The sequence below is a fragment of the Ictidomys tridecemlineatus genome, chromosome 2 (genome assembly GCF_052094955.1).
Source record: "Ictidomys tridecemlineatus isolate mIctTri1 chromosome 2, mIctTri1.hap1, whole genome shotgun sequence".
In the NCBI taxonomy this organism is placed as follows: Eukaryota; Metazoa; Chordata; class Mammalia; order Rodentia; family Sciuridae; genus Ictidomys; species Ictidomys tridecemlineatus.
In genome coordinates, this window is record NC_135478.1 from 192,175,574 (window position 1) to 192,199,840 (window position 24,267).

General features: G+C 33.6%; 1 protein-coding gene across 2 annotated transcripts in view; it reads left to right on the top strand.

Annotated features, from left to right (window-relative positions):
• The window catches only part of Tmem168 (transmembrane protein 168), a 29,928-nt gene extending 16,170 nt beyond the window's left edge, over window positions 1-13,758 (top strand). For both annotated transcript variants that reach the window (XM_078040337.1, XM_078040338.1), the window contains exons 3-5: window positions 967-1,109; window positions 2,055-2,329; window positions 8,771-13,758. In XM_078040337.1, the coding sequence (XP_077896463.1) occupies window positions 967-1,109; window positions 2,055-2,329; window positions 8,771-9,318 (966 nt within the window). In that variant the 3' untranslated portion in view covers window positions 9,319-13,758. The remainder of the gene's footprint in view (window positions 1-966; window positions 1,110-2,054; window positions 2,330-8,770) is intronic.
• The last annotated feature ends 10,509 nt before the right edge of the window (window positions 13,759-24,267 follow it).

The window sequence follows — 24,267 nt, forward strand, 5'->3', positions numbered from 1 at the left end:
TTCTTTATGGCTGGATCTTACTATGGTGCTTAGTCTGGGCTCAAACTCAGGATCCTTATGTCTCAGCTTCCTGAGTAGCTGGGATCATAGATAAGCATCACCATGTCTAACTCTATTTTTTTTTTTTTTGAGAGAGAGAGAGAGAGAGAGAGAGAGAGAGAGAGAGAGAGAGAGAGTTTTTAATACTTATTTTTTGTTTGTATGTGGTACTGAGGATCGAACCCCGGCCACACGCATGCCAGGCAAGCGCGCTACCGCTTGAGCCACATCCCCAGCCCTCTGACTCTATTTTTGTTTTATAATTGCAATTGATACTTAATCTTGCCAACTCTTTTTAATATATTTTCTGCCTCCCTTTTTTCCATTGTACTTTTTGGATACTTAAATACCCTTAATATTTTATTTTTTTTGTTACAATGTAGAGTTTAGACATAATTCAAAGTTTAGGACTTTTCAAAGGCAAACTGTTAAAAGAATGGAATTCATTTTTATAATTCTTATGGTCTTAAATTTCTTTAAAATTTTTCTGGACTTTTTTCACAGCAGAATGATGAGTCCTTCATAAAGTATCCTTTCTGATAAATTAATGAATACCTTATTTGAAAAATTGCATAAGGCATGTGGGTTTAACAAGGAAATATGTTTTGGACTTTTTTTCTGTCATATCAAAGAGGAGTTAGATTTTTGTTCTGTTTTGGGTTGGATTGAAGATGTTATTTTACAGATTTAAAAAAAAAAAAAAAACGGGCTGTGTTTTGCCACAACTTCCAGGAAGTTTAGAGATAAATTTTAGCTTCATTGTACTAATTAGATTATCCGTGTATATTTTTCTCACTTATAATTGTTTTAGAAAATTTATTGTTCTTTTTATCCTTCTTGGAAATACAGGTAAAATGTGAATTAATATGCACAGATATAAATATACACATAAATATACTATACATGTATGTTTTTAATTTCTTTTAGCCAACAAATGGAATCTTCTTGAGCATGCTACTAGTCGTCTTGCCATTGGAGTCTATGGCTCATGGACTCTTCCATGAATTGGGTAACTGTTTAGGAGGAACATCAGTTGGATATGCTATTGTGATTCCTACCAACTTTTGCAGGTACTGTGATTGGAACTACTTGAGCCATAACAATTTCTTAATGTTTAATATAAATATGAATAGAAAATATAGCTCATTTTATAAAGCTATAATATTTTCAAAATATAACTGTTGCATTTTTTTATTCCTTACTTTTAGAAAATTATATTCCAAGTGATAATATAATCTTCATTGGTTCAACTTAAATATTGATAAATATGATTAACTTATATTTTAGCTAGAAATCAGAAAATATTAGTAAGTACATTTTCTAAGGAAAGATTCTTCCCTAAGGAGAATATCTTGTTTAAGAAAATGTGTGTGAAACAATATAGTAAAATATACTTAATTTGTCATTTGTCCCAGGATTAGATCTGTCTTCAATTAGTGCTCAGGAGTATAAGGCAATGGACCTAAGTTTTAATAACTATTTTAAGTGGTATTTATTAATAGATCATTTCTTTTATTATTTTTTGTACCTTAAATTTGTAAAATTTGAAAACAACTTTTTAAAGATCTTGTATTTTCCAATACAGAAATTAAATATATAATTAAAATATTGCTTGCACATTTGATATGTTAAAATTTTTTCTCAAAAATAAAGTTTTTTTCCTTTATAGTTCCCACACATGTGTTCTTGAAACATTTAATATAATCTTGCTTTTAAAAAATCTTATACATTATTTGTTATTTGGTAAGAAAATAAGAAATAGGAATATGTACGTTTGGAGATATACTTCCAGTTTTTTGTTTGGTTATTTTATTGATAAAAAGTATAATTATTCAAAACCACATTTTGATTCTAGGCCTAGTAGCACTATAGAGCTTTTAGAAAACTTTAATTTTAAAATCCTGCCATTTAGCAGGAACTATTATGATTGTTAGATAATCAATGATAAATGACAGGTGAGAATGTGATATAGAATAATACTTGTTAAACACCAAAATTATTTTTTTCTCCTTTAGTCCTGATGGTCAGCCCACATTGCTTCCACCAGAACATGTACAAGAATTAAATTTGAGGTCTACTGGTATGCTCAACGCTATCCAAAGATTTTTTGCATATCATATGATTGAAACTTATGGATGTGACTATTCCACAAGTGGACTGTCTTTTGATACTCTACATTCCAAACTGAAAGCTTTCCTTGAACTTCGGACTGTGGATGGACCTAGACATGATACTTATGTTTTGTATTATAGTGGGCACACCCATGGGTCCGGAGAATGGGCTCTAGCAGGTAAATTCTCCTTTGGCAATTTTGCTATTGTGAAAAACACATATATTTATGGAAATCTGTTCTTTACACAGAGACATTAAATTTTCTCTTTTCCGTATCACAGCTTACTAAGAATACATATGATTATCTTTTCTCTAGCATATGGGTTTAATAAAATTTTAAGTAATCATAACAGTAAGGGTTTGAGAATTATGTATTCTAGTAATTAGAAGAAAAAAATCTGCTTGATTTGAGATATATGATCAGTCTCCCCTAATAGTATTTCAGAATTATAAAATATAGTAACATTTTTCAGCAGCTAATAAGGTTCTCTAATAGTTCTAAGTCTTAAAATGTTCTGCATCTAGAATTAAGTAGGTCTTCAAATGTATAGTTTTACTTATATTAGGAAGTTTTCTAAAATTTTAAACAGGCATTATAAAATGGTAAGAGTAGTGCCAGTTCAGGAGACCTGTCCTAATTGTCCCAACTGTATAATTTTATTTTATTCTTAAACTTTATTAGTTCTTCTTAGTTATACATGACAGAATGCATTTTGATAAAATTATACAAGCATGGGGATATATCTTATTCTAATTAGGACCCCATTTTTGTGGGTGAGCATGATGGTGGGATTCACTTATGCATACATAGAAAAATTATGTTATATTTATTCTACTGTCTTTTCCATTATTTTAGCAGGGTGCTCCTGTTAGTTTCAATTATTTCATCTGTAAAATGAGAGGGTAGTATTGAATGATCATTGAGTTCCATTATAAGGATAAAATTTTGTTATTTTGAATTTTGTTAGTCTTCTCAACTATGATAGAGACCCTATAAGTCAAGAGCTTTGTTCTATGAAATATTAAATGCTTAGAACCTAGAATGGCACCTGGAACATAGTAGGGGACCCTTAAATAATTGATAGGTAGATGAAATAATTGAATGAATCAAGAAACATGAAAAGGGAAGGGATTTTTCCTATTTTAGATTATAAACAGTTCATAATTGTATCTTGCCCTTTTTTTCCATAAAAGATTTTGGATGTTTTAAAACCAGAATACATAATAAAAATAAAATAGTCATAAAATATAAGAGGGAACATTTTTATGTCAAAGAAAAATAAGTAGTATAGAAAAGACAGAGGAAGACCTACCAATATAAAAACTCCAGAAGGAAAAGAAAAGAACCTCAGCATTATGGTAGAAATGATTTTAAGTTAGCATTATCCCACTGATTTCATGCCAGGTTGGTAACTGGGGTTTTTATCATAAAGAAACTTTTTCAAATTTTTTCTTTTTTGCAATTAAATATTGAACAACTCAATAGCTATATAGGATTAATGGCAAACTGACAGTGGAGATATTTTTGAGCATAAGCCACTGTGTTTAGTACTTTGCAAACAGATTTAATCTCTATGAAATCCCTTGAGGTAGATGCCATATCACCTCTATATTTTCATTTTTCAAATGATAAAACAGAAGCTGAAAGTCACTGTGTAATTTATAGTCATACAACCAAATGATAGAATCATGATTCAAGCACAGGTCTGCCTGACCCCTGACATGTGTTTTCCCCCACTGTTCTGTGTTGCTGCCAAAGACAAACACTGTGATGATAAAGAAATGCCATGTTGATGTTAAGTACATACCTTTGTTAGCATGGATCACTCATTTTCAGAAATGTAGAATATGCAAGAAGGTATTTAACACTAAAACTACTGAACATGGCTTATAAACTCATTTATTTAACCTGTAACTTTTTAATTACAATGTAGAAAATAACTTTTTTAACCTTTATGGCTACTTCAGTTTCAGATAAAGTATATCAAAGAAAGAAAGTTTAATCTATTAAAAAATCTTTACAGAAGTAAAATTTTAGACCTAAAAGTTGGGACTGATTATTGACAATTTACTACAAAGCCTTATAATAAACTCTTCCCAGATCAAAAGAAAAAACAAAAAGGCATGATTTTGGTGTATACATATATTCCTAATTATTTTAAAATATCAGAAAAAAAGTACTCTAAAAATAACTTTGTGTGTGTTTATATGAGGATTTCTTACCTAATTTAAGCATTTTTTAAAAGTTTTCATTTTTCTTTTTAAAATTTTAAAATTTATTTCAAGCATTTGTTTGTACTAGGTATTAAACACAGGGCCACTTTACTGCTGAGCTATATCCCCAGTCCTTTTTTTCTTTATTGTAAGACAGATCTTGCTAAGTTGTTGAGACTGGCTTTGGACTTGTGATCATGCCTTAGCTTCCCAGGTAGCTGGGATTACAGGCTTGAAGCACCATGCTGGGTCAAGTATTTTTTAAAGGTGATTTAGGAATAAATTCTAGGCATTCAGTTTACTAATATTTACTCAGCTTTCTCTTTTACTACAAAAAGTAAGAGACACCCAGATAAGCAGTATATAAATTAGTATTCTTAAATTTTCATTCATGATGAGTTTCCAGGAATAATTTATTAAGACTTAACTCTTTAAATAGTTATAATTTTAGGTAAATATCTTGCAGTCACATTGTGGAATAGTATCTTCATATTTTTTGATGCATTCTATCAAAAAATTGACCATTACCGAATTATTCTACTAGTCAAGATTGTTCCTGTGTAATGTTGAGTGCTTATCATAATAAATAAAAAGAAAAGAAAATAGACAAAGCATAGCTTGACATGGCCCTCACTTATCCCACATCTGTCACACCTAGCCTGAGGCACCCAGCTCACTTTCAGGTATCCTGATTGAGCCAGGACAGGACTAAAAGCCCTCTTTTCAGTCAGTATGTGCCTTAGACATTAGACTTCCAAGGTTGATTCTGTCTGAAAATAGAATTATACATTTGCTCTGGGGCAAATGCTTTAATCTATTCTAAACCAAGTGACAAAGAACTTAAGCTTGGATGATTTATTAATTGTTATCTTTCTAGCAACCTTTGAAATAGGAAAATCATGAGAGTAAGTCCAGAATTAACTATTACTGTGGGAAAGGCAGTCTGTTTTTACCTTTCATCCTATACTTTTACTTATAGTACTTCTGAGAATGTGTAACCTTCTTGCATTTATGGAGTTTCATAATATAATTTTTTTTCTTCTTCTTCTTTGCCGTAGGGCAAAAAATAATTATAGTAATTTTAAGAGAGAAATAAAAAGAAAAAATGTAGATAATCTATAATGTAGTATATCACAGATAAAGCCTTTAAAAAACAGTCTCAATTACTTGAAATGCATCAGATGGTTGTTATCTGAGATAAATGTTAAATACTTTGCATCTGGGCCATAAGCCAAATGCAGCATAGAACCTATTCATACAAGAAAGCAGAGCAAAACTAAACAAGAGAAATAATTTAATTCATGCTGCTTTAAGTTTTCTTGTTGATGTATAAAGAGCTTTTATATAAGAGAATTAGAGTAGAATGTGCTAAAGAATGTTGATAGAGTTGTGAATGCCATATAAGCAATGATGTTTTATGATAGGTAGAATTTGTATAATAACTCTTGTAATCTATGTCATCCTCTGATCTCTAGAGACATTTTACAGAACCATAGATAATGAAAAGTCAACATTTGGCCATTTAAAAAAAATAGTATCTTTTGGAGGTATTGGTGAAGTGCAGCACATTAGTCATATGTAGAGATTATGTGTTGAAATAGTTCCTGTATGCATGATTGTTAGAGCAATTTATTAAACATATTTTTCATTTTCAGAGTCTGTGACATAGCAGGCTGATGAATAAAAGAATATTAATTGCACATAAAGAATGTGATATAACCTAGCTTCAGAGATTATATTAATAGAACTGAAAATATAAAAGATTCTTTTTTTCTCTAGTGGTGTCATTTTTGATAGTTATGCAAAGAGAATGATTGCTCATGGTAGAAATATATATTAGGTTATTGGATGTTTTGCTAATAAATTGTTGCTTATTAAAATTCTTTCTAATTATAAGAGTAACATATGCTCACTCTAAAAATATTGGAAAATGTATAAAAGTATTCTAAAAACCAGCATAAATCCAAATACCCAGTAATATGTGCTACATTTTTTGCAGATACCCTTCTTTGCTTGCTCTAATATAAACATTTTCCCATCATACAGTTTTTATGAATATTTAATTTAAAAATTCTCTTAAAATTATACCATTATTTATTTCTATTCTTCATTTCAAATTTTATTCTACTTTAGTGAAAAGTTAGTGAGAAGATCTTTATATGTAATTTTTTTGTCCCCACTTCTGTTCTTTCCTGGGGATAGATTCCCAGAATTGGAAGGACTGTGTCAAAGTCATTGAGACAGGGCCAGGACCGGGTGAGGTGAGGGTAGCCTTGGGGAATGACAAAAATTTGCCTGAAGAGAGTGGTAAAAGATTAAGTCATCAAAATAAATACTCTGTTAATGCAGCATTCTTAAATATAAAAATCAATGCAAAAATCTATAATGATCCAGATATAAAACCTGGAATCTGTAAGACAGGTTTATAGGTTAGAATTGCATTTTTAAAAGATCTTTCTGGGTATATAATTTTTAATCTTTTGTTGGTGTTGGAACTGAAATAAATGCAAATGCATTCTTAAACCCTTAGTACAGGAAAGCTGTTTTTATATTTGTTTTCATTTAATGGTACATATTTATGAAGATAAGGAAGCATTTTATTTATTAGTGGCATAGAACAGGGGTTAGGACACTTTCTCTTTAGGGCCAGATATTTTGGCCCCATACTTTCTGTAGTACTGCCAATTCTCAGCTCTGTCATTATAGAATGAAAGCAGCCATAACCAGACTGTAAATGAAAAGTGTTGTATTCCAATAAAATGTTATTTATGGAAATAATTACATGAAATTTAAATTTCCTCTATAATTTCATGTCAAAAAATATTCTTTCACCAAAGCAAAAATATAAAATCATACAAAAACAATTGACAAGCTACAGTTTGCTACCCCAGTGTAGAATATTAAGTTTTTTATATAATTTTAATTTTTACTGAATTTAACTATAGTTTCTCAATTAATAGTGTGACTTAACAATTTTTCAATTTTATAATGGTGCAAAAGCCATATGTATTCAGTAAAATACATACTTCCAATTTGAATTTTGATCTTTTCCCAGGGTTGCAATATGTGGTACCATAACCTTTAGGTACTTTCCAGCTGCAGTTCTTAGATAGCCACATAATCACAACAGTAAACAACTAACACTTTACAGTGTCCTTTGTTGCTAAGTTTTGATATTTGGTAGGTGAGTTGAATTAAATGAATTTTTGATTGTTAATATTTTCACTTTGGCCGAGTTTGTCAGGATAAACCCATTGCAAATTGAGGAGCATACATATATATAAAACAAGTTTCTTAAATTATCATAGCACACTTATTTTTTATGGAAGTAATAAGGATGATTTTTTAACCTAAAGTTGAAAAATCTGCTTTAAAAATGTCTTCTGACAACACATCAATGTTTATAACAACACACTTCACAATAGCTAAGCTATGGAACCAATCTGGATGCCCAAAAACAGGTGAGTGGATAAAGAAATTATAGTATATACACAATAGAATATTACTCATCCATAAAGAAGAATAATTTCATGACATTTACCCATAAATGGATGGATTTGGAGACTATCATGCTAAGTGAAATAAGCCAGTCCCAAAAAACCCAAGGTCAGATATTCTCTGATATGTGGATGCTAACCCACAGAAAGGTGAGTGAGGAGGGGAAGAATAGAAGTTCAGTGGATTAAATAAAGGGAAATGAAAGGAGGGGAGCAAGGATAGGAATAGGAAAGACAGTGGAATGAAGCTGACATTACTTTCCTAGGTACATATAGGAATACACCATAGTGAATCTCAACATTGTGTACATCCACAAAACTGGGATCCTAATTAGAATAAGATACACTCCATATTTGTATACATATATCAAAATAGATTCTACTGCCATCTATAACTAAAAAGAACAGATAATAATTAAAAAAAAAAACACTGGCTAGTAGGTATTATGCACTATTTCAGGAAGTTGAAATAGCTCTAAGATACAGATACCAATTTCACCATGGTGTAGCCTGGCTTTGCTTGACACTATCAAACAAACTGGTTGAGAATCTGGCAATAATACTGTAAAACAAAATAGATAATAAGCTGTTGTCCTGGGTCAGATGATCTTTCAAACCCTCTCAGGTCTAGAACTAACATATGCAGAACCACCCCCCAAATTATCTCCAACCTGTGACTACTCGAATGTTTGGTCTGAGGGGAGTTGTTTGCAAAATTGAACAATAAACAAAACCCACTGGCAAAAATAAATACATTTTCCAAAAATACTTTGGAATAATTATCTTTAAAATATTTTCATATTTTTTTCTTACATGTTTAATTCTAAGAACTTAAATATACTTAGGAGAATATTCTTAATGAGAGGCTTCAGAAAATATTGATCTGTTGAATTTTTTCTTGTCCACAGGTGGAGATATACTACGCCTTGACACACTTTTAGAATGGTGGAGAGAAAAGAATGGTTCCTTCTGTTCCCGGCTTATTATCATATTAGACTGTGAGAATTCAACCCCTTGGGTGAAAGAAGTGAGAAAGATTAATGACCAGTATATTGCTGTTCAAGGAGCAGAGATGGCAAAGACAGTAGATATTGAAGAAGCTGACCCACCACAGCTTGGTGATTTTACAAAGGACTGGGTAGAATATAACTGCAACTCCAACAATAACATCTGCTGGACTGAAAAGGGACGCACAGTGAAAGCAGTGTATGGTGTGTCGAAGCGGTGGAGTGACTACACTTTGCACTTGCCAACGGGAAGCGATGTGGCCAAGCACTGGATGCTACACTTTCCTCGTATTACATATCCATTAGTGCATTTGGCAAATTGGTTATGTGGTCTGAACCTTTTTTGGATCTGCAAAACTTGTTTCAGATGCTTGAAAAGATTAAAAATGAGTTGGTTTCTTCCTACTGTGCTGGACACAGGACAAGGCTTTAAACTTGTCAAATCTTAATTTGGACTCAAGAATGGGATTATTGAGAGTTCATATTACCAACTATCACTAACTTGCCATTTTTGTATACTGTATTTTTATTTGTGGAAAATATTTTGCTACTTCTGTAGCTGCTCTCACTTTGTCTTTTCTCGAGTAATTATGGGATATGTAAGGTGTCAGGAATAAGCATTATTTTATACTAAAAGTATGTAGGGAGTCATAAATGCTGACTCTGGAAAAGATGTTAAAAATAACATTGCACTTTCAGGAATGTTTGCATTTGCCTCTGACTAGAAAGAAAACAGTTGTCTATGCTCTGCAATGGCCATTGAAGAATTACTAATGCCTTATTTTCTAGGCAAACACTAGCGAATGTACACCAAACAAATTTGTTTACTATTTTAAGAAAACTATCAATTGACTAACAGATTGTTTTTTGAAAACAGTATATTTGAATCTGTGAACATTTGAAGAAATATAACTTCTTATAAAAAGAGGCCTGCCCAAAATAAATGTAAAATTTGCTTATATTTGATCACATTCAGATGTCTTGGTTGTGACCTATTACCAGTAAAGTGGAGAGACTCGAATTGCTTTTTAGATCAAAATAGTCTTTAGGTAGGTAACCATAAGAGATGAGAGCCTTCATGCATTGGTGAGGGTATCTGAAAACGTTGGTATTTAAAAAGTCTTTCTCAGGGTAACTTAATGTTTTCTAAATGAACAGTGTTTCGAGCTACAAATTCCTTCTAAATAAAGTATCTTTCTTTTCAAAAAGTACTCATATGAAAGAAATTTTAGCAATTTATCATTAACTGATTAAGTCAATTTTAAGTACTCAGAAAAGATTTTGATCTCTATGGAGTTAATGCTGTGCCATGATAATTTTTTAAGTCCTCATTTGTGATAACATTTCCCACATCCCTCTACTGAAGGTCAAAGATAGGAAAAAGGTCATTTTTTCTTGTATCCATGTATTGTATAATGTAAAAAAGTATTCATCTTGGCAATTTTAGTTACATATAATGGTGTCGTCATAATTTTTAAAACATAATTCACTGTTTTGTCTGAATAAAGCAGACGCTGATCACAGTGTCTACTAGTAATTCACTTCTTATTCCCTTCCAATTATCCTTACATTCTAAATTTTTACATTTGAGAAGTAACAGGAGGGGAATAAAATTAAATTGGGAGATAATCTAATCTTTGTTCTTTAAATGGTGTGATTCAAACCTTTGAAGGCATTTTTCTAGCCTTAAAGAAGAAATAATGCCTCTACCATTTTCTTTTGGTGACTTGAAAATTGAAGTTTTAGTTAGGAAGAAGTCAATTAGCATCAGGGAATTTGTATACCACTATCTATGCAGCATTGTTATAGTCTGATAATTTCTATGTTTTGAATTTGATTTTCCTAATGCTTTAAACAAAATTTTGTTAAAAATAATTTTTCATTTAATGTGCAATTAACAGTTAATGAATATTTCATTATATTAAAAGTGGAAGTTATAAAAGATACCCATGTTTTAGAGTTCATGTTTGTGGCAGGTTGATTGGAAGATTTCCACAATTTGGTTAATTATTTATATTAACATCATTGAAATGAAATAGTAGAGTGTTTCATTATTGTTCTATTCAGAAATAATGTAGAAAAATCCATTTTAAAATTATTAGCTTACAGTATCAAAAAGCAGTTAAGTAAAATCTCCTTTTAAATTTCTTAGCCAACTGAGCAAATTACTTTAAACCATATCTCTTTGCCCTGAGAAAGCCAAATACAAAAGTATATTCTGCATTCTTTATAAAGTATTAATAAGACAAGACTTAAAAATATATTCAAAAGATTTTACAGCCATCAAGCTGACTTTATATATTTTCTATGAACAACTGAAAAACGTCTTCAGGCTAAAAAATGTGACAAAGTCCAAGTTATTTACTTTTTAGTTCCTTAAAAGTAAAGGAACTTACTTTAATGAATTTTCCTGCCTAAACAAACAAAAACTATAAATGACTCTTTGGAATGGTATCTTAAATTGAAGCTGCCAACTTTAAAACATTATTTAGTTTAACAGTGTAAAAAATAAATAGCATAAAAAGAATAAATTGGTTAACTTGATCTGAAAATTAAAAATAGTTCAACAATTAATAAGACTAATTTGCCAATTTTATATGTCATAAAGAAGTTATTTGGAGTAAAAGGAATTATTTTAGGGCAAACCTTTACCTTTCTGTAAAAAGAGACATAATTTGTTTCCTTATATAATTCCTTGCTAAAATCATAGAAGTACTATTTTCTGAAGAGATCTTTTTAAAGTATACACCATTATATGATACATTAAGAGCCGCATTCTTTTTCTCCCTATGACTTTTCATTGCTGTAATTAATTCATTGAAATGTTTTAGTTTGCTTTGGTCTAAACCTTTCCTTCTTAGGAAAATTAGATTTATCTTTCCATATAATTCTACCTTGCTGTACTTAATAAATTCCAAATTCTGTGGAAAAGAACTGTTTTAGAAGACTTAAATAATCAGCATTTTCATAAATTCTATGCTTTAAAAACTTACATTCTAATTCAAATACTTTTATATTTAATGCATTAGTAGACAAATTTATCAGTCAAATCTTCATTAGAATATAACTATATTGTATTTATAATTTTGGTTTACATATATTTGTTATTTTGGGTACTGCTTTTTTAATATGTATTCTATTAAAGTTAGAGGTTAGTCTTGAAGAAAATATTACCTTTCCAGATATTATGTGGTAGTTAATATTGTGTGTACCAGAAGAAAATGGTTTAAAGAATGTGATTATAGATATACTTGAGAGAAAATGTTCAAAGGAGTTAGATGTGTCAGTACTTTTGATGTCTCTATTGGACTATTAGACTGTCATCTTTTTTAATTAGGGGCCTACATATCTTGGTATTTTTTGTACACAATTATCCAGAAAAGTGCCTTGCCCATAGTAGGCATTTAATAAAAACTTTTTTAGTAAATGAATTTAAAATTCTAAGGAGAAATTGGAATAACTTGAATTAAATGGATATTATTTGAAGATCCTCATTGAGCAAGGGAAAGAAACTTCTCATTTGACGTTTAAAGGGTAGCAAATGTCAACATTAGGGAAGAGAAACCTATCTCACACCTATTTGATGAAAACATAGTTGATATCACCATAAAATTGCTTTTTCTGGCTTGAATCCATTTTTATCATGATTCAATAAGATTGAGTTTTTCATTCATTTCCCCATTATTACACTTAGAGTGGAGATTTATTACAAATAGAACTCGTTAAAATTCTGACAGATGAACACAGAAATTGGCTGTGCCTATGACAACTAAGTTATCAAGTCAGAAAACTCTTTGTGTTAATTAACCAATAGATTAAGAAAAAGCTAGAGAAACTACAAGTATCTCATTATAAAAATACTTTCCACCTTCACTAATTGTAATATACAGAAATAAAATGTGAAATAATGAAATCTAAGTAAAACTACTTTGAGCTACATTTTGTTGATAATCTACATTTATGTTTATTAGGAACAATTATTTGACCAAAGTGGATTCAAAATTGAAAATTATGGGTTAAATAGAAAGGATTTTTGTTTTTCAAATACTTATATAAAAGTCATTTGATTGAAAAAATCTAATTGACCATTTTGTGTGGTGACCTCACAATATTTTTTAGTCTAAATTTAGAATAACTAGAAAAGGTAGATAATTTTAGTAAACTTTTGTTACTGTTGTTTGGTGCAGATCTAAGAAACTGATTATCCAAATTAAAGATTTTTTGCAGCATGCCAGGAATAAGTGAGGAACATGGTAAACCTTCTTAGACCAGCAATGTTTACTCCATATAGGTAAAGTAAAAGTATTTTTATATTAAAACATATACCAATGTACTGATGAGCAAAATTTGCATTAACTTTTAATATCAAACATAATACTTAAAAGCAATTTTAATCTTGCAGTGGGCCTTTTTTTTTTACCCTCCTTATCCCAGAACACCGAAGAATCTACATACAATGTTAGATGTTAGTGACACTCCACAAGGACATAAAAAAATTCTTTTATGACTTGAAATGAAAAGAGCACAATGAATTTTCACTGAAACATTTTGTTGCATTTGTTTATATATGTATATAGACACACGTGTACATATGTACATATATGTCTATATATAAATATGAAATTTCAGATGGATACCTTTTTAGTTCCATTTTATAATATTTCTAGGTTCTTCAGAGTCCTTACAATGATGTCTTGAGCTGCGCACCTAAGTATTGATAAGGATTTTTAAAGCATGTATTTTAATTTATAATCACATCCATGTGCATTGACACATATTCTCTCTAATTTGAAGAGATATTCCTCTTTCTTGCCAACCTGTACCTTTGGATTCTTTTCTTTCCATATAAAATAGCTAACCATAATAATAAAAATGACCATACTATTGTCTACTGAGTATATACTATGTTCTAGGCCCTGTGCTAAGCACTTTTTATATAATTTCATTAAATCTTCCCAGCCATCTTTTATGGTAGATATAGTTTTGTTTTACAAATGAGGAAAATGAGGTAATAAACTTAGATATTTTTCCAAAATGACACAGCTTTAAGAAATTGGGTCTCAAACCAATTTGAGACCAAAATAGGTCTGAGACTCAGGCTTATCTCCAAATGTTTTAAATACTATTGTTTAATACTATCAAATTATGTGTTTTTTAATTTTTTTATTAGTTGTTCAAAACATTACAATGATCTTGACATATCATACATTTGATTCAAATGGGGTACATAATCTTATTTTTCCACGTGTACAAATTACAGGATCACATTGGTTATACAGCCATGTTTATACATAGGGCCATACTAGTGTCTATTGTATTGTGCTGCCCTTCCTTATCCCCTGTCCCCTCCACTCCCCTCCCCTCCTTCTACCCAATCTACTGTGACACGTTTCTCTCTCTTTTATCTTCCCCCTCACACCATCTTATATGTAATTTTGCATAACCATGAGGGTCTCCTACTATCTTCCATGCAATTCCCCTTCTCTCTCCCATTCCCACGCACCTCTCATCCCTATTTAATGGTAATCTTCTTCTCATGCTCTTCCTCCTTGCTCTGTTTTGAGTCGCCCCCCCTCTTATATCAAAGAAGACATTCTGCATTTGTATTTTAGGGATTGGCTAGCTTCACTTAGCATAATCTGCTCTAATGCCATCCATTTCCCTGCAAATGCCATGATTTTGTTGTTTTTTAGTGATGAGTAATATTCCATTGTGTATAAATGCCACATTTTTTAATCCATCTATTGAAGGGCATCTGGGTTGGTTCCACAGTCTAGCTATTGTGAATTGTGCTGCTATGAATATTTATGTGTAGCTGTGTCCCTGTTGTATGCTCTTTTTAGGTCTTTTGGGTATAGTCAGAGAAGGGAAATAGCTGGGTCAAATGGTGGTTCCATTCCTAGCTTTCCAAGGAATCTCCATACTGCTTTCCAAATTGGCTGAACCAATTTGCAGTCCCACCAGCAATGTACGAGTGTACCCTTTTCCCAATATCCTCGCCAGCACTTGTTATTGTTTGACTTCATAATGACTGCCATTCTTACTGGAGTGAGATGGTATCTTAGAGTGATTTTAACTATTTTTAATGTCTCCACTGGTACTCTCCCCTCAGAATATGTTATGCACATCCTCAAGTGTAGTGAAATCCTTTCTCAAAGTTACACAGATCTTTGTATAGTTTTTGCTCATACCAATTACTTGAGTATCCTACACTTAGTTTTCAATTTTCCAACTTCCACTATATCTTATATACATGACAATAGGAGTTCCATCTACAACACTCCACTGATAGTGTACTTATTGACTTTACAATAATTTTCATGTTGTTAGATAGTTTTATCTTAATTGATCTCTAGAGCATTTAACTTCTTCCTTTCTCTATTTTCTCTCATTAGATTCTGTATTATGCTGTGTGTGTGGTGCTGAGTATCCAACCCAGGCCCTTGCAAAAGCCAGGCTGGTATGCTATCACTGAGCTACATCCCAGCCCTCTGATATTATTCTTGATTTCCTGCTTTTTCTCTGCACGTGCTTTGATATGTTAGTATGTCTTGCCAGACCTTCTGTCCCTGCTTACTGTATTAACTGCACTCCCAACTCCTCCTCTGCCCATCCATCACCCACTTCCAGTATCTTTACCACAATTGGCAATTCAGCTACATTACACCGGTTACCCTCAGATGTTTATCTCAGCCTGGATATTTCTATGGCACTCTGGGCACATGTACTCAGTTAGGTACTGAACATTTCATTTTATAGATGCCTCAATCTCCCCGAGTCCAAATCAGAGCCCTAATTTACTCTCTGAATTGCTTTATTCCCATTCATGTACCTTGTTGGAATAACTTTCAGTTTGCAGCTAGCAGCTATGAGCAGAACAGAGTGCTAGGAAAACCTACGCTCATACAGGCCTGACAGGAACACCTGCAGGATGGGGCACTCTGCTCTAGGGAGCTGTCAGTGAAACCACATCCTCAGTGCTTGAGGTCAGCATTGCCAAGCTACAAGGCCAGGAACCGAGAGTTAAGTGCTTCAGGGCATGAAACCCCCGACTTATAAGGTTCCCTCCCCTAGGGCCAAAGATCTTTCCATACTGCTTTCCACTGCGTAGCAATATTTAGAGCTTCCTCATAACCTGGCTACATTAATCATAAAATGATTGGTTTCTAGATGTTGTATAACCTGCTTGCTTATGTATGATTGGAAGATGCATTCTATTTCAATTGTAATCACTTCCACATTAAATGAGCTACTGGACGACGGCTGAGGTTGTCACCCGCCAGCTCTCACCAGCTCCCGGGGTCTGTGTGTTGACTCTGTGTCTCTATCAACCCCCCACACTGAGGTAGCCAAGTGACCAACTGACCACACCAGTGATCAGAACACTCACATACCCTCCCAATTTATTACTCAAACCTAAAGGTGGGCTTTATCCTTTACTTTCCCTCTTCTTCACATCCACATCCCATTAGTTTCCAAGACCTATCAATTCTTTTTTCTAATATTTTATGTAGCCATCCCCTTGTTTCCATTCCTACATTATAAGGCCTTTCCCTTATAATGGCCTTCATCATTTTCCCCACTAGATACTGTTATAACCATTCTTTTTTTCTCTGTTCTCAAGATTTGTTTTGCTCCAATATAACCTCCATATTTTCTCCAAAATGATCTCTACACTTCCTACAGCTTTCACCATCAAGAATAGTACATCATACATGCTTTTGTGATTTGGCAGTTTCCAGACTCTAGCCATTACTCATCCTCTCTCTTCAGCTATTTGTGATTTTAAAAAACATTTTCACTTGGGTTAAAAACATGCTAGTTTCAAAATACATTAGTTACCTTCAAAAGGTAGACAGACAGTGGTGGTGGTATAAATCTGGCATGAGAAGGATTTTCTCATGTTAAGTATGAATCACAGACTTGTGTCAGAAGGCAGGCTAAGTGGAGGAGAAGCATGGAAAAAACTGTCTGTTCAATTAAGATGGAAAGATTATGGCAGGCAGAGGGGAGGACCTTAGATCTGGTGGGGAACTAGATCTAGAGGGCTAGACTTAGTAACAAAGCTATACAAAATCACTAAGTCACTAGAGGCAAGAACTTGCCACCTAAGCTTTACTGGAACATAGGATAATATATATATATATATATATATATATATATATTCAAATAGAGGAGAAAAATAGGATAAGAAGTCTTAAGAACAAAAGTGAAATAAGCAGCACTCTTGCAAACTATGCACCATCTTACTTGGTGATTTCTCAGTGTGTGTGTGTGTGTGTGTGTGTGTGTGTGTGTGTGTTACTGGAGACTGAGCCCAGGGCCTTGAACATGCTAGGCAAAAACTGAGCTATATCCTCTCCCCTTTCTATTTTAAGACAGCATCTTACTAAGTTTCCTAGGCTGGCCTCAATCTTTGGATCATCCTGCCTCAGCCTCAAGAGTAGCTGGGATTATAGACGCCATGCCACTGCACCCAGATGATTTTTCTTTCTTTCTTTTAATTAATTATTTTTTTAAATTGTATATAGGTAGTGACATTTCAGCAAAATTGGAAGGGGAGCAGCATGTCCAATATCTGCGAGGAACAGAGCAGTTCCCATGTGGCTTTCTGTCCTCAAAGTGAGGCTTACCAAATGAGAAGGACTAGGGATTTAGGAGCTGTGTTAGTTATGTGGGATTCTTCTCTTTTCATGGTATTTAGTAACTGGATCCTAAAGAATAGTTAAATCTCTATTAAAAATGACCCAGAATTCCACACTGGAGACATCATCCCCTCCTCCCACCCCTGAACCTTTTATGAGATATATCACAGGTTTGGGTTACCCAACATTAAGAAATGACTCAATTCCAAAGGAGGGAACCATATCCTATCATATACTTCCAGTGGGGCCACTAAATCTAAGTCCTACCATGAGGCTCAGGAATTCTTTGAGACAGGGACTTCTCTCTACATCTCTTTATATAAAACTTCAACTGGAAAAAGCTTTGTGTTCTGCTGCTCCATGAATTTGGTACCCAATAGTGAATGGGAATGCTCTGCAGGGTGCCAAACCTCCTTGGTATTGAGAAGCAGGCTCAGTAGTTCTGAAAGGGATGCTTTATTTACCTTAGACCAGACTTCACATCTCAGTTCTGGAAGACCTAGGCTGAAACAAAAAATTTGGAAGCCTCTTTTCAGTCCTGAGAAGACAAGAGATGGGGTTCAGATACTGCTGTGCTCCAGGGTCCATTTTTATTTTTAAAAGTGACTACTGCAGCTGGAAGTGCAGCCAAGCTTAGAATGGGGTGTGGAGTGAGGGTCCTGCATAACCTGAAACTGGTCACAAATGGAGGCGAAAGCTCAGCTGTGGAACCCTGAAATAATCAGGATGCCTTGTTAGGTCATAGTTTCAGGGTGAGAGAAAAAACAAGGATTTCAGGAATTAGAGGGGAAGGTATTACATATTTCTCTTAGTCTGGACAGTGAGAGAGGTATAATATTAAATGTTTTGCCACAGGAACTTAGCTGAATTGGATGAGGGGACAAATAACCATGAGCCAAGACATGACTCCTCAGAAAGAAACAGAAATGAAAACCAAGTCCACAGACAAAGTGAATATCACTTGGGAGTTGGGCAAAGTGGGAGAATTCAGTTTGGGGACAGTGGTACAAAAGCCAGCTGACGGCAATAGGCATTTGGAGATAATGATGCAGAGAAGTTTTAAGAGTAGGGGAGAAAAACTGTAGACATTTTTATGGAATTCCTGCACTAGGGTAGCACAACTGGTATGTGACCTATGAAGTGTAATTATGAAGAAGGTTTGATGTCCCACTGAGCAGTTCCCATGTGGGCTTTCTGTCCTCAAAGTGAGGCTTACCAAATGAGAAGGACTAGAGATTTAAGGGCTGTGTTAGTTATCAAAATCTCTCTTTAAATTTGAGAGATTTAGTTCTTTTGTGCAAGCTCAGTGAATATTCAAGTTCAGTTTAGTAAGGAGAACATCCATTCCCATGCAATGGCCCAAGATTCCAGTTTTATCCAAATCACAGCTATTTCTACCTCCTCTAACTAGGAAAAGGAATAGGAGTAGCTTCTTTCTTTTCTCAGCTTCACTATTTGACTCTTCCAGGGATACAAGAGGAGTAGAGAGGAGGTAGGAGAGGTAAGGAGGTCAGGAAATTTTCAACATGACTAGCACTATGGTGAGCTGGCTCTGGTTATAATTTGCAGCACATCCTGCACTGATACTCCTGTTGGGGATTTACCACATATATGCACTTATTTACTGTATTCTTTCCATATTTTAGGACTCATCTGATGCCCCAGCTTCTCTCTACTGAGGTCTCTTTGGTGTTCTGGGTTGAGGGGGTCTTCATGGGCCTACCTGGCCATATCCCAGTACTCTGTTCATGTCCTGCCTTTAGTTTATGGAAAACTGGGTGAAACCCTGCCCTGGTAAGTCTGGGCATGTGTATAGATCTGCAGCCATAAATATCTTCAGCTCATTTCTCAGCAGCGGGCTAGTCCTACTCTGGTCCTTCAGATTTCTCAGGCAAGACTCAACACCAGTCCATTGTGTCTGTCAACTGCAGAACCATGTACCAGTTTCTCTGAGGAATTTAACTGAAGTCCTTTTACCAGGATTTGAGCTGAGGGGTGGACACCCTCATTGTTCCCTCAGTAAGGGCACCACATTAAAACAACCCTCTCCAAGGATCCTTTTCACAAATCTATCCTTAGTCCACAATTCAAGAATGCTTTATATCCTAGGTGGCGGGGTGAGGGATTAAGAGTCATATGACTTGTTCTTGACCCTCCTCTTTGGCATTTTCCTTCTTTATCTGCCTTTGAAGTCTGTATTTATTATCTGAAAAAAAATTTTTTTTGGGGGGGGGTTAGGGTCTTTCTGTTTAAACATCTATTTTATCAGCAAAAACTAGCTTCCAATAGATTAAAAAATAGTTTTCTATCAACTACAAACAGAAGTAGAGAATATAACAATAACCAGAAATGTTTAGGGCATGTAAAAAAGAAACTCTATTGAAATCAACATAAGACTAAATACAGAGAAACAATAGGTTTTTGTGAATAAATAGTGTATGAATAAATAGTATAAATACTTGGATTCTCTACAGAGTAGTAAAACAAATTTAAAACCATCCTAAGTGAAATGTTAATGGTAGTTATCTATGGACCATGTGTTTGAGATTTTCCTATTTTCTGAAGTTTTGGCATAAATGTGTTTTAAAATCTTTCCTACTTTACAATACATGAAAGGAATCAAATCATACTGAAACAGTCCTATTTCAGTATTTCTCACCAAAGAGAAAACTATTTAATTTTTTAATTCTTCTAGTAATTGACTCCATGTTTGTAAATTATTTTATTTTACAATTTATAATGCTGGCATGTTTTACTTACCAATTTCAGATATTATCTATTAATGACTTACTATTATACATGATGTCTTATTTTCCTTATGTGATTTTTCTTTTCTCATCCTTCCAAATGGTTCCAAAAAATTTTGGTGCCTCTCTTGTTTTCCTCATCACTTTAATGGAATTAAGCTCCATTTCTTGTCTCATCAGTATGGACGCCCTATCTTACCTCCTACCTTCTGTGATAAATTGTTAGCACTTCTACTATTTCTTCACCTTTTACTCCTCATCCTGCCTCCTTCTCCTATGAGTTTCTTTGGTAATTAACTCTAGTCACATCTCTGCTTAACTTAATGATTGGTTCTAAAATCTAACACAATTGCAGTATTATAACTTTATGAACATTATTAACCACATACCCAAATATGCTGAGAGTACATTTCCTCTTTAGTGACTTTCGTCCCTCTGTAGTTTGTGATCATCTCCCCCTCCCCCAATACCTAAAATTCTCCCAAATTTCCTTACATTCTTTCTGAGGGTAAATAATCTCCTGTGTAGGCTCAATTTCCACCAAGTTCTAGTTCCGGTTCCCACTCCCTCCATCTAGTCAGCGGAAGCTCTTCTCTACAGCTTCTGTAGTGTTAGTCCCTTAGGGTTTCCTTTGACTCTTCAGCAATAGAAATCAGGAATCCACATCTTCCTTTTTACATTTGTTCACTTTACTGGAAGCACTTTATGAAGTATGTTCTCAAGACACATGGAAGATAAACATTCTTAGGTCATGTTTGTCATGTTATTGTTCTGTTCTCCTTCTTGGTGGAGTGATTGGGTAGAGATTCTAGTCCACAGAAACTCCAAGGCATTGCTTCTCTGGCTACATTCTGCAATTAGAGTCTGATTCAATTGTCAATAACCTAGTCTTTTTTCTTCTGTAGAAGGTTTTCTAATCTCCTGTCAAAATATTTTCTCTTTACCCTTGGGTGTTCTGAAATTTCATTTCAATAGTTCTGAGTGTGCATGTTTTAGTCATTGTTACTAGTATTCCACAGCACACCATTTGCATTTAAAGATTTGTGTCCTCCTAGAGCTTTGAAATTCTACCCCCACTCCTATGGTCCTAGAGGTTTTGTTGCCGTTGTTTTGTACCAGAAATTGAACCCAGGAATGCTTAAATACTGTGCCACATCTTCAGCCCTTTAAAATGTTTTTCTAAATTTTGAGAGAGAGTTTCGTGTTAAGTTGCTTAGGGTCTCACTAATTTGCTGAGGCTGGCTTTGAACTTGCAATCCTCCTCTCTCAGCCTTCAGAGTTGCTGGAATTTTAGGTGTGTGCCACCATGACTGTGGTCACAGAGTTTGAAAGACAAAGCCTCCAACACTAGAAGAACTCAGACTCCTCACATGGAACCATTCTCTTTACTTATTGTCAGAGGACAATGTTGAGTGCTCATCTGACTCCAGGAAGTGACTCTCCCCGCTGATACAGGCTGAAATCCCTTGCTTGAACAGGACCATTTAGCATAGAGATACAGCTTTGCTTATTATACATTCCTGCTTTGGGTAGGAATAACAGCTTTGCAGCAGCTAGGACAAAAGACTTCTAGTTACAACTTTACCAGGACTGCCCATGTGTGTGCCTGAAGTGTCTGTAGGCCCCTACTCAATTCTTTTGATCTGATCTGTGCATTTGAATCCTTAAACAGTAATCCCTCTGAATAAATGGACAATATTCAGCTGTTTAACCTGGCATTATACTAGCCTACTCTATGGTTGGTTATACTTGTTATAATAGATTGAAATATCCTTTCTTAGATTCAAGAGACTTTGGAAAGTCAAAGAAAAAGTTCATTAAAACAATTTAATTGATTTCCTTGCCTTGCTGGACACTTACCCTTAGTTATTTATTAATTTTTTACCTTTCACCTGTAGGAATGGAAAACTATAGAAGGAAATGAATTTCATATTTGCATTTAGTTATTTAGAAGAGATGTTGAAAATAAAGAATTTATTATCTTCTTGTATGTCCAGAAAGTTGTTCTGTTGGAGGATAGTCAGTACAAGGATTGTAGTATGGTAATAATTGCTATCTTCAAAGAGGCAAAATGTATACTGGCAGCTCTGTCTTATCAACAACAATAAGAAAAAAATCAAGAGACAATAGAATCGAATAATTAATATATTGGAAAAAATAATGACCAACATTGAATCCTATACCTAGCAAAATTATCCTTCAGAGATGAAAATGAAATAAAGACCCTGCCTAAAAAAAAAAAAAAAAAAAAAAAAAAAAAAAAAAAAAAGAATTTGCTATCAGCAAAACTTCAGGAAGGAAACAAACACGTTCTTTTGGCAGAAAGGAAAATGATATCAGTTTGAAGATGGACTATGCAGGTAGGAAAGTATACCAAAAAAGCCATAAATAAGTGGCTAAATCTAAAAAAAAAAAAAAACATTGACTATGTAAAATAATAGTAATAAATTTTTGTGGAGTTCAAACTATACAGAGAATTAAAATAAAGACTCTTAAATAGTAGTATTTTAGTTGTTATTTTCCTGTGGTTAAAGTATTAATTTGCCATTTTTAGAATAAAAAGTCGCATAGCTTTCAGACTAGTGGAAGAACAAGAATGGAATAAAAAAGATCAATTTCCCGATAAACAAGCAAGAAAGCATAGAAAAGCAGAATATAAAACAGGCAGAATAAAGAGGAAGCACAGTAAAAAGGGAGATTTAAGCCTATGTTTACCATTTCAAAACTTCTGCAGATCAGACAGGGAACATGATAGAAAAAAGTGCAATTGATTTAGTCAATTCATTTTGTCATGTCCTAAGAAGTCCTCCTTAAAAGTTTCCATGAACACAAGTATAAAAATTTTTATTTCTCAGGTACTTTAGTCACCAAGATAGCACAGGAAGTCACTCTGTATCCCTCATGTCTCAGTCCTCAGGATGAACCTTCAAGATAGGTTTTCATTCCTAATTCTGAGGCGAGGATGGCCTAAGATTGCTCAGACACCAAATGACAAAAACAAGATTCAAACCAGGTCTAAATCATCACAAACCACAACACATCCCACTATGACAATTATGCATTTAATAACATTCCATTTAGTCATGTTGTTCAAATATATCCTAAGTCCTTACTTATCCAGAAGAAACAGATGGACAAACGTTTTGCAACAAACCCACCTATTTAAAAAAGGACAACTCTTGAGATTTCTCATGTCACAAAAATAGATCTTCAAAGCAAACATACTAAACTTAACCTATATTCTGTATACAGCTACTCATATTCAAATTGAGTATTTGTAGAAGTGTTATGCAGTCTTTTTTTCATATTGCAGTCCACCCTGCATAGGTATTTTAGGTTCTGCTTGGGCCTCCATTTAATTTAGGCTAAAAACATGCATTTGTTTTATGTTCAAGGCAGAAATTTCATTTCTGAAATGATTTATAATGGAAGACAATGTAATTGCATTAGAAGATATTTTAATTTGCAAATTCATATCCAGCTAAGATTTGGGCAAAATAAAATCTAATTTATGCTAAAAATATCAATTCTGCTAATCAATTCTCTTTTAATGAATCCCCAAGAAGAAACTGTGTTGGCTATGATTCTTCACACAGCAATCTTCCAACCATATTGCTTTTTAAAAAAGTATTCAATATATTTTTACGGTCCTTTAGAAATGAGGATTGCATTATCTGTTTACCACAAAATGAAAACTTTGCTGCCCAAACAATAAAAGAGAAGGTTGTTTTCTTTGAGGTCATTCATTTCCAGGTACATTCACTTTTATTTCCTTTGCTTTGTTACTACTTGACTCCAAATGCCTTCTATACTTTTTTAACTGTATTTTCATATTGTACAATAAAATGCTGATGGAACTGTAGCTTGTCCCAAGACCATTACAGGAAAAAGTTGGAGAAAGAAAAATCATCACTAGAAAAGATAGATGGATGACATATTGGTCCTTAAACCCTGTTTCTAATGGAAAATCCCATGCAAGAGATGAAAATTTACCAGAAAACATGAA